Source organism: Neolamprologus multifasciatus, chromosome 6, assembly GCF_963576455.1.
Source record: "Neolamprologus multifasciatus chromosome 6, fNeoMul1.2, whole genome shotgun sequence".
Taxonomy (NCBI): domain Eukaryota; kingdom Metazoa; phylum Chordata; class Actinopteri; order Cichliformes; family Cichlidae; genus Neolamprologus; species Neolamprologus multifasciatus.
The window spans coordinates 34,743,623-34,754,506 of NC_140444.1; the positions used below are offsets into that span (position 1 = coordinate 34,743,623).

Consider the following 10,884-nt stretch of genomic DNA (forward strand, 5'->3'; position numbering starts at 1 on the left):
ATTCAATCCCTGGCTGAAGCCAGAGCTCTGCGCCTCTGCATAGCTGCATATACAGCATGTATGTATGCATCTATGTATGTATGCATGTGTTCAAAGTCGCTTACACACACTCAGAAAACAGATGCACACAGCAACGGGGATTCATTATAGGACCTGTGATTAATTAAAACCTATTACATTCTTGGTCATATAAATCGGCACTGGTGTATACCACGTTAAGAAAATATCAAATGGCATTCTTATTTATTCTCAGTAGAATCATAAATACTGTCAGCAGATTAGACATGTAGCCTACTGCCAAACAACAGCTGGTGATAAGCTAACATTGTGTCAGCTAAAAATCACACTTTCCCTCTCAACAGTTTAATTATATTCTCATATCATATTAGTCTCACTAATATCATCTAATAGCAGCTGAAGGGGAAATAGTGAAAAGTGCAGAGGCTTGTGTAGAAGAAAGAAGATTAGAAAAGGGCAGACAAAGCTTCACAGTTGACAAGACCTCCTGCTCAGACCCACTGGGAGAGGAGATGTCTGGGGAAGAGAAGGAAACAGAATAGAGGAAAACAATGACAAACATGCACCTACTGCTCAAGCTTGGATACAGAAAACAAACAGAATGGAAAATAAATTATACCATGTCCACCCTTCAGTCTGAGCCCTTGTAACCTTTTGTACAGTGATGTGTTCTTAAGTCTCAAGCGAGTAAGCTGAATCTGAACCCTGTCTCCTCTCGTTACAGTGACTCCCGGGACAGTGATTCCTGGTGCGGCTCTATGTATATAGTTTTTTATTTGTTTATATAGTTTTTTTAGTTGTGTTATTTCTGTTTGTAAATAAAGTTTTGTTATCACGTTTACCAATGCCTCTGTTTATATTTGTAATTGAATCCGTTTATCTGGTTTGGCCTTCAGCCATGACATCTCATACAAATAGTTCTCCAGGCTTTTTACTGGACTTGGCTGCTTTTTCACTCATTTCCACTCAGTCCTTGTACCTGACCTTTCTTAAAGTATTTGTGTCATCAAGACACTCACATATGAATATGATCTTTATCATTCAATCAATAAAAATGCCCCTAACTCAAAGGATGAACTTTGGAACCAACAAGGTGATTTACAAAGAGCTGTTATTTGAAAATGTAGCATATCACAGCCTGGTATGTCACGTGTCATTAAAAGAACTTGAGGAAACTAACCAAGTTAAAAAGGGGTTATCTATGCCAAATTACATGAGAAGTGGATTGAAATCTGTTGCAACAGGTTCTGTGGATGAATCCAAATGACAAAGATTTGGTTGAAATCATCCTCAGTATGTAGAGGAGAGAGGTACAACAAGGAGTCTCTACAGAAGGCAGAAATAAACTCATAAAGTTCACCAAATGTTTACAAACGTCAAGAAGTCACAAGCAAAGAGAGACCACACCATGACACATGTTTAAACAAGGAATGTTTATTCATCAAAGCTACTTATTGATCAAATAGACATGTTCAAAGCACCACAGTGGTAGAACGATATCACACAGCACCGTCACAGGATATTAAACAGAAACTGGCAACAGGGCTCTGTAGAGTGAGCGATCATAATGAAGCCGTTTATTTGAAGTTGGGATTCAACCTGCTCTTCATATTTCAGGCCACCAGATGTCACCAAAGACAACTGTGGTGAAAAGTTTCAAGTAACGAAACCTTTTCAGTACAAGCTTCAGAAAGCTTTATTTGGCCATCAGTAAACAAAACAACATCAGAGCAGGACAGAAACAAAACAGACTGAAGCAGGACTCCAGGAGAACAGGGACAAAACAGCAATGAGGGGTTAAATACATGTAGGCAGAGTGGAGACAGCTGAGGAAAAACACACAGCTGAACTAAATCTGATAACAAAAAATGCTGAGGCGTAATTAAACACTAGACACAGGAGACACAGGCTACCAGAATAAAACAGGAAATAACTGAACGTGGGAACAGAAACATGGACTTGACACAATTCAATTCAGTTTTATTTATACAGCACCAAATCACAACAACAATCACCTCAAGGTGCTTTATATTGTAAAGTAGACCCTACAACAATACTGTGGCGGAGGTGTGGTCTGTGGCTCGGCTGCAGGGGAGGAGTGGTGCAGTGAGCTCAACGGGGCGGTGCTGGGGAGGCAGGTGAGAGCAGCTGGTGGCGTTTGGTCTGATGACAGTCTTCTTTCCCCTGTTTTAGTGAGACGGGAGACGAGAGGAAAACGCTGAGACGGGCGCTGACCAGACTGTGAACTGTCACAAAAAAAGTCAGAAATAAACGTGACATCTCGCTGTATCGAGCCGTGTGTGTGTGGAGTGCATTCTACAAATACATACAGAGAAAAACCCAACAGTCATATGACCCCTTATGAGCAACACTTTGGCGACAGTGGGAAGGAAAAACTCCCTTTTAACAGAAAGAAACCTCCAGCAGAACCAGGCTCAGGGAGGGGCGGGGCCATCTGCTGGGAGCAGTTGAGAGAAGGAAGACAGAACAAAAGACCTGCTGTGAGAGCCAGAGATGAATAAATAGTATGATGAAGTGTACCCAGAGGTTGCCCTTTGTTCAAAATTAAAGTCTACAAATCAATGACATCACACTGGCCTATGTTTATATACAGTCTATGATTACATGTCAGTGAGATCTTGGAGCTGCAGGTATGCAAAGCTGCAGCTTCAGAATTTAGGCTCTGATCCTTTTTTCCACCATTTTTTATTTTTCTTCTTCTTTCTTTGTGTTTCTCAGCCATGTTTTTTCTCTCCCTTCATTTCCTCTTATTGTCCCTTTACTTACTCTTTGCCTCGCTCCAGTCTACTGCAGAATTTCACACCGAGCTTCAAGGAGAGTGAAATGAACGCCATCGCCATCACCTCTCTCTTTCTAGTCCCTGTCAGTACTCTTGCTGCAACATTTTGGATTAACTGAAGTCTTTTCAAGGTGTTTTTAGGACAACCTGATAATAATGAATTACAGTAGTCCAGCCTAGAAGTAACATATGCATGAACTAGTTCTTCAGCATCACTCTGAAACAGGCTATTTCTAATTTTATTGATATTGTGCAAATGGAAGAAAGCAGTGCTCCATATTTGTTTAATATGTGCATTAAAGGACATATCCTGGTCAAAAATGACTCAGAGTTTCTTCACAGTGTTACTGGAGGCCAAGGTAACGCCATCCAGAGTAAGAATCTGTGTGAAGAGGACAATTATCTAAGTTTCCAGCTGGGATGGACAAGGCTAAACATCAGGTTTTCAAATAAATTAAACTCTGTGTTGGTCTTTGTTTAATTAATAAGCTGGTGTGGAAGATTGCTGCCACACCGCCTCCTCGGCCTGTGCTTCAAAGGCTCTGATAGTTAGTATGACTCAGGGTGTTAATTCATTTAAACTTACATAATCATCCTGCTGTAACCAGGTTTCAGTAAGGCAGAGTAAATCGATTTGTTGATCAATTATTAAGTCATGTAATAACTCTTTGGTGCTGTTGAGGATACTGTATTGTTCTTTCTTTCTTTTATTTTTTACATTTAAGTCATTTTTTTGCTGGTTTTTAGTTTGTTTTTTGTCTGTTTGGGAGCTGACACAGTCTCTATGGAGATTCGGTTTTAGGGGGATAACAGGAGGAGAGAAGCTGCAGAGGTGTGTGAGACTGCAACTCTGCTTCCTGGTCCCAACACTGGATAGTCATGTTTCAGGGGATTTCATAAATTTGCCAGATTTCTAGAAATAACAGCTGCTTCAACCGAAGTGGGATGGATGCCATGTCTCCTAACCAGACCAAAGTTCCTCCAGAAAGTTTCCCAATTATCTATAAAGCCCACATCGTTTTTTTGGACACCACTCAGACAGCCAGCAATTTAAGGAGAACATGACACTCCTGGTGTGATTGGGGAGGGGACTACAGTCTGACATTGTGTTTGCAAAGTTACACACTGATTCAATATTGATTTTAATGACCTCTGATTGACGTAACCGGGTGTCATTATTGCTGATGTGAATTATACTTTTACTGAATTCAGGTTTACCCTCAGCCAGCAGTTTTTAAATTTCCCTCAGTGCCGCCTGCTCTGGCCCCTGGAAGACAACTGACTATGGTTGCTGGTGTCTTCACATGTCTCAGAACAGAATCACTAATTAGCAGAGTTTGTTCCCCGGCGGGTGTGTCACCGAGTGGGGAAAAACAGTTCGACACAGGAACAGGGTTGTGGTGTACCAGGGCTTCTGTTTAAGTCTATGATTCCTCCTCACCGTCACCCAGCCATCATGTTTTCACGTCTGCTCAGGATAACCTGCTGGGAGACAGTTAGCAGGGTCTACGCCACCTTCCACTGCTCCAGCTACAGAGGCCTGACCAGCTACGAGTTTTTCAAGGGTGGGATGCCGAGAGTTCAGTTCAGTGATCCAGGCCTCCAGAGCTGCATAAAGGCTACATTTATTACAAGTATCATTACTGCTCATTTTAAAAAACAGAAAGCATAACTCCTTCTCCAGAGTCGAGCAGTCTTCCACATATCAGGTTAAATAAAGGCTGCTGAGGAGCAAGCATGGCTTGGGCCCATCTCAGAGCTCGCCCTCGCAGCAGGATAACCATGAATGCAATTTTGCACAGTCTGAGGAATAAATTCTCCTTTGTTGATGAAACACTAGGAAACACTGTGTGAGGAAACCTGTTCTTTTCACTGGTAAAAACTTCAGGTGTAGGAAGAGGCCTCTCCAGAGGTACAACCTCCCTGAGCTCTGCTGCTGACCATGTCCATCGTTTTATGACCATAGTATACTCATCTTATAACGGATGTCAATCCAGCAGATTATCTTTGGCATGTGGTGGATCAGGAGATTTGCAACATGGATGCACAGCCGACAAATCTGAAGCAACTGTGTGATGCTATCATGTCAATATGAAACTAAATCTGTGAGGAATGTTTCCAGGTCTTTGTTGAATCTGTGCCACAAAGAATTAAGGCAGGTGTAACTAATGAAGTGGCCGGTGACTGTATTTAGTGTCTAGATTGAATTTTCAGTATTTTATTCACTTAATAGCAGGACAGAATACCACATGACTGTGGCCTTGTGTTATACCCTCTCTGCTGCAGTGATGCTGCAGACAAACACAAACATCGTGATTACACATTTAAGAAGAGCCTCTTAAAGATGAAGGTCTGTGTCTCTTGACCTAAACACATAATCCAGTTAAATCTAATTTATGTTCATCAATGCCCCTCACACTGTAACTTAAAGTAATAAATTGGTTACTGATTAATTACTGAAGCACGTTTGTGAGCATAAAGATGTGAGCCTTGGACCATCGGGATGAAATGTGGTTGGGAAACTTAACAAGCATTGATGAAGCTTCATCAGTAGTTCGAACAATGCCTCAAAACCTTCGCTCACCACGGGTGGTTAGCAGACTGTGGTTGTACCATGCAGCCTAATAACATGCAGTAAATTGCAGGTTAAAGCAGCTTACACATTGTTAAACGAGGAAAGGGAACTAATGTGGCTGTCACATTACCCTTTTGTCCCATTTCATCCCAGGACTCGATTAAATTGCTGCTCACTTTCTACAGTACTTAAAACTGATCACACAAAACTATTTTTCTTCATCTTTTAATGATTACCAAAGTCTGTGAATCCCCAAATTGTTCAGTTGTTCTTTTTGCTCCCCATGAGGTCACTTTCACCATGTGACAAAAACAACACCCCACTGTACACACTCGGGCCACCAGCAACTTTCTAAATCCTCAATAAAAAGCTGACAGGTTGCAATGATGTTCCAAATAACTTATTAAGAAAACAACTAAATACACAGAAAATATTATGAAAACTGGTTTATTTTATATCTCCTAGTTTGAAGTGAAGCAATAAAAACATGTATAAAACATCACAAACTGTAATATTATACAAATGCTTCCTGCTGATGCAATGGAGACATCTTCCAGTGACAGTCTTCATCCGTGTGAGTGTGAGGAGGCTCCTAAACCCACCGACACAGAAGTGCATGTTCACAACTCCCTCTGTGCAGGCGGGGTCAGGACCCTCCTCACCCTGGGTGAAGAGGGGTGGTGCTGTGGCCAGTCAGGTATGAAGTGCTGAGAGTGGATCTTTGGTCCTCTGTGCAGCTCTGTCCACTCTCAGCTGCTCTGCAAAGCAATAACACGAGAAAGACGTCATTTTAACACAATACAGCATTTCCATTGTTGGCAGCTGCAGCATGTTGTTAAAATGCAATTTTAAACTCAACATATACACACAATAACTATAAATAAACTTAAACCTACAGTACTGTAGGACGATGATTTACACCAGCTATTGGAAGGATTTAGTCTTCAAGACAGTTTGTAGCCAATGTGAGGTGATAACTTACATAGCTGGAACACAGCACCACTCTCCAGTTTGTCATTTGGTCATCCATCCTTCTCATCGGGTTGGGGTAAGGCTGTCTTCTGGGTGGAGCATCTCTCTGTGTTAGCTCCGTCTTGGACGTTGAGTGTCTGAAGTGCTGAATGCTGGGAGAGGACAAGTGTAAAGCACCTGAAGACAAAAAGACAAAGAGAAAAGCATGAATTCACAGATCACCGAGTTGTTCAGTTTACTTTTCTTCTGTTATGTGTTTTTACCTTACGTCTGATCCCTTAGCCACAGGCTATACCTTATGTAAAAACAAGAGACTACAGTCAGTTCACGACTTCATTTTTAAACATTTTCTACTTATTTGTGTTGACATTAAGTACGGACTTACCTTTGTCCTGCATGGTGAGCTAGAGCTTGAGAAAAAATATGTTAGTCATTTAAATAGTGTCTTACAAACACTGCAAGACGCAAAGCAAACTAAAACATTTAAAGTTTAAAAACAAGTTCTAACATTACCTAGTCAGAGTCACTGTCATCAAGTGAAAGGTTAAAAGGCCTTTCCCAGAAGCGTCTGACTCCAAAAGAACCTGAGGATGTCGAAGGGCAACAGAACGTGTCATCACTTACCTTGCACCTCTTTGCACTTACCTCTTCAGTGCAGATGTCTTCTCTGCTTCTCTTTGCTGAGGAGGTGAGAGCTGAGGTTGAAGGAGAAGCTGAGAGAGTAGCGGAAGAAGGAGCAGCAGAGGAAGGAGCTGAGGGACCAGGAGAGGAAGGAGCTGAGGGAGGAGCAGAGGAAGGAGCTGAGGGAGCAGGAGGGGAAGGAGCTGAGGGAGGAGCAGAGGAAGGAGCTGAGGGAGCAGGAGGGGAAGGAGCTGAGGGAGGAGCAGAGGAAGGAGCTGAGGGAGCAGGAGAGGAAGGAGCTGAGGGAGGAGCAGAGGAAGGAGGAGAAGCTGACAGATCACCAACTGGGAAGAGTGGGGCGTTGGCCTGGCCGAAAGGCGGCATGGCGAACGGGGCAGCACCTGGAGCAATAGGATGTCGCCAATCGTGCCAAAACGGCTCTGGAGGGAGCTCCTGGATGAGAGGGGAATCATCTCTCTCATCCATGGTGTCATACCCCGAGTCGTCACTAGGCCAATCGGCCCACTCTTCTGAGTTGTTCCAGTCAGAGGAATTGTCAGTGTCTTCACTCACCTCATCGACGTCCTCAGGTAGGTAGGGAGGGTACTCACCTTCCTCTTCACTGTCATCAGGATCCTGTGCTTCATGAGAAGAGGGGGAGGATGAGAGAAGGATATACTCACCATACTCACCTTCACTGACATGCTGGGTGTCAGAGTCATCCAGGATCCTGATGACCTCAGGAAGGCCTTCTTCTGCGGGACGCTCAACCACGTAGTCGAGACGACCTGTGAGGAAACAAGTTCAAAATAACATTAAGAATGTAATAAACATCAAGTGCTAAAGGAACAGAGCTACATCTGTTAGTTTGATCAGATGATGAGAGAAAAGCATTTTAGGATACATTTATGTCAGACTGAATGACACTTCTACTTGTTCATGCAAGCAAAAAACAGCTAAGTCAACTAAGTTCACATCATTAACTGCTATATAATAAGATATAGTATTAGCATAACATAAGGATACAATTATTACTACTGTACTATGATTACTGTTTTCATATTCTTTATTATATTCTTTTATTTTTGTTATTTTTTATTATCATGTTTTGTAGCAGGGAAAAAGTTATAGTTTATTTCAATAAAGCCTTTGATCCGAGAAGAACAGGATGTTAGGAGGGGACCGGGATCTGGTGTGTTTACACCTGTGTGTTCTGACGTCATGACATGCTGAAGATGCTGTTACCACAGAGACTGGTTTTGGGGCATTTTACAAATTGTAGCCCATTAAGCTATTTTTTAACCAAATCATTAAAAAAGTGTCAAATTTGAAGCCTTCAAATCAAAGCAACACCTTTTGTTTCAAATTCATACACCAGTCGTTAATAATTTCTACACCTCTCCCGGAAAATTTAAAGCACACAAACAGTTTACAGGGAAAAATCTTGGAATAAGCATATTTTGATAACATTAAAACTTGATATTCACACTGGAACTTATTAAATTATTACAGTCATTTAGTGGCTCTTAAAATAACTGAAGAAATGTTAAAAGTACCTGCAGCGAAGTCCAGGGGACTGTCGAGTCCACGGCGAGCCATCTTCAGGCTTTGCTGTATGAAAAACAAGTACAAACAATCCAAGGATGAAGTACTTGTTGTCGCTAGCAAGTAAAATCCGCTTTCAGTAAAATATTTTCTGAAAACTTAACTTTCCACAGGCTGAGGTTGGAGCAGGTCAAAACAAGTCCAATAGCAAGTGTAAAGGGACGAATGGAACATTGTGCAGCATTTATATACCCTCCGCAGGCCATGGTTACGGTTGCCATCATGCGTGTGCAAGTGCACGTGATATAACTATATGAATGGAGCTCACGCAACGTAATTTACAGTTAATTTATGGTCTTTCACACTTACTGCCTCTGTCAGCCTTTAAGTAGCATGTATACTAACCACGCAGGTATAGGTATATCCAGAAATAAACACAGATATTAGAAAGCAGCAAATCAAATCAATCTCAATCATACTGAGATGTTTGCTTAAGTGAATAACATTAGCATGTAGCTCATGCTAATGTTACATTTTGACATTTTTCTTTTCAAAGCTAACAATAACTTAGCGTTCTCGCTACTCACCATGCTGTTAAACAGGTATATGTTAGCAATGACAACATTTAACAAATGTTTTTAAAATGCTAGCCGTGCTGATTAGCCTTAGGATTGCTTGAGGTTGTTTCCAGCTCTAGTGGTCATAAGCGAACTTAGTTCTGTGCCAGCCTTTGGCACGAAAATCAATCTTGTAAAGCTCACTATTAAACTGACAAAAAGCCTTACAGCCTAGAAACTATGATACTTACAACTGTGCTATGTTTGTGTCATAACATATAGCAAGACCCCATAACGATAACTGACCTTTGACCTCTTCCCAAGATGAATCTTAAGGTTAAAGAGATAATTCTATATAGAGCTATTTTAACACTATGTTTCTTACTGCCATTGTTTGACAACATATAAGCATAAAGGAAATGATATATGGAGATTCTAAATATCAGGTTATTATGACTTTATTATAAACTTTACAGTAACAGTTCAGAACTATTAAGCAAGATTCGTTTTGGAAAAATCACATTTGCGATCAAAACTTTTTACTTCACATTTGTTACTAAATAATTCAATAAATTATACTCAAGTACTGAACAGTCACAAAAATAGTAATTATGCTGAAAATTATGTTAAAGTGATTTTCAACTGAGCATTTAAACAAAAGCCTGGACAAAAGTTCTGCTGAACAACACACATATGTTACCAATATTGTAGCTGGTGTTATTTAATAATTTATTTTATTTGTGATACAATTTAAAACTTTATTAACCTTTTCAATAAAACAAAGTCTCAGATTTAATTATTCTGAAACTAAGTTTAAGCTTCCCAGAACGTTTTGTTGCAAGTTAAATTACTGATATAAGAAATATAAAATGTTTGTATTGTTCACCCACAAGTGCAGTCTCTGGCTCAAACACAGAAGCTTGGTATGTTTGGTTGTCAGTCCAGACATTCCTAAAGAAAGTTGTCCTTCTTCAGCTCCAGACCTTTCTAGATAAAAATGGCATTAGTGAAGTATTTCAGTCTGGTTTTAAAACGCACCACAACACTGAAACTGCTCTTGTAAAAGTTTTTAATGACCTTTTAACTTTTACTGACTTGGAAGATTTTGCCATTTAAATACTGTTAGACCTCAGTGCTGCATTTGATACCGTAGATCATGGGATTCTTATCTCTCGGCTTGAGCACTGTGTCAGAATCAAAGGCTGCTTTGGAGTGGTTTAAATCTTACCTTAAGTTTTTCTGTTAGATTGGGGGATACATCGTCCTCAAAAGCCTCACTTTCTTGTGGGGTCCTCAAGGAGTCCAATCTTGGTCCACTTCTCTTTTCTATTTATATGTTCCCTATGGGTTCAACTTTTAAAAAACATGGGATCTCATTCCATTCTATGCAGACGACTCACAGATTTACCTTCCACTGAAACGTAAATCTGTGAGTCCTCTGAAGGGTTCGCTAGATTGTTTGGAGGATGTTAAGGATGGCATGGATGGCTTTAAACTTCCTTAACCTAAATGAACAGAAAACAGAGGTGATTGTGTTTGGTCCCTGTGACCGCTGTGATTTTGGCCCTTTAGGAATTCATAATAATAATAAAAAGAAAAATCTTTGCAAGGAACCTAGGAGTGTTTTTTGACTCTAATCTAATGTTTGATGAACAGATTAATGCTGCCTTTGCTGTAACTGCTCCTAAGCTCCCTTCACGTCAGGACTTCCCCAACATTGGACACTTTTAAAACCCGTCTGAAAACCCACTTTTATTCCTTGGCTTTTAAAACAGAATGAGCTTGTATCACTTTTA

At 40.7% G+C, this 10,884-nt stretch overlaps 1 protein-coding gene across 3 annotated transcripts; it reads right to left on the reverse strand.

The window, feature by feature from the left end:
* Nucleotides 1–5,631: 5,631 nt before the first annotated feature.
* LOC146517480 (uncharacterized) lies at nt 5,632–9,331 on the reverse strand. Of its 3 annotated transcripts, none has more exons than XM_085164368.1 (4): nt 9,119–9,331; nt 8,543–8,597; nt 6,376–7,774; nt 5,632–6,146 (listed from the first exon to the last, which is right to left on the reverse strand). In XM_085164368.1, exons 1-3 carry the CDS (start codon nt 9,119–9,121, stop codon nt 6,879–6,881), a joined length of 954 nt encoding a protein of 317 aa, XP_085020494.1. In that variant the 5' UTR covers nt 9,122–9,331; the 3' UTR covers nt 5,632–6,146; nt 6,376–6,878. The 3 variants fall into 3 exon arrangements, with proteins under 3 accessions (XP_085020494.1, XP_085020492.1, XP_085020495.1); XM_085164366.1 differs by having other exon boundaries at nt 5,632–6,151; XM_085164369.1 differs by having other exon boundaries at nt 5,632–6,151; nt 8,543–9,331.
* Nucleotides 9,332–10,884: the final 1,553 nt, after the last annotated feature.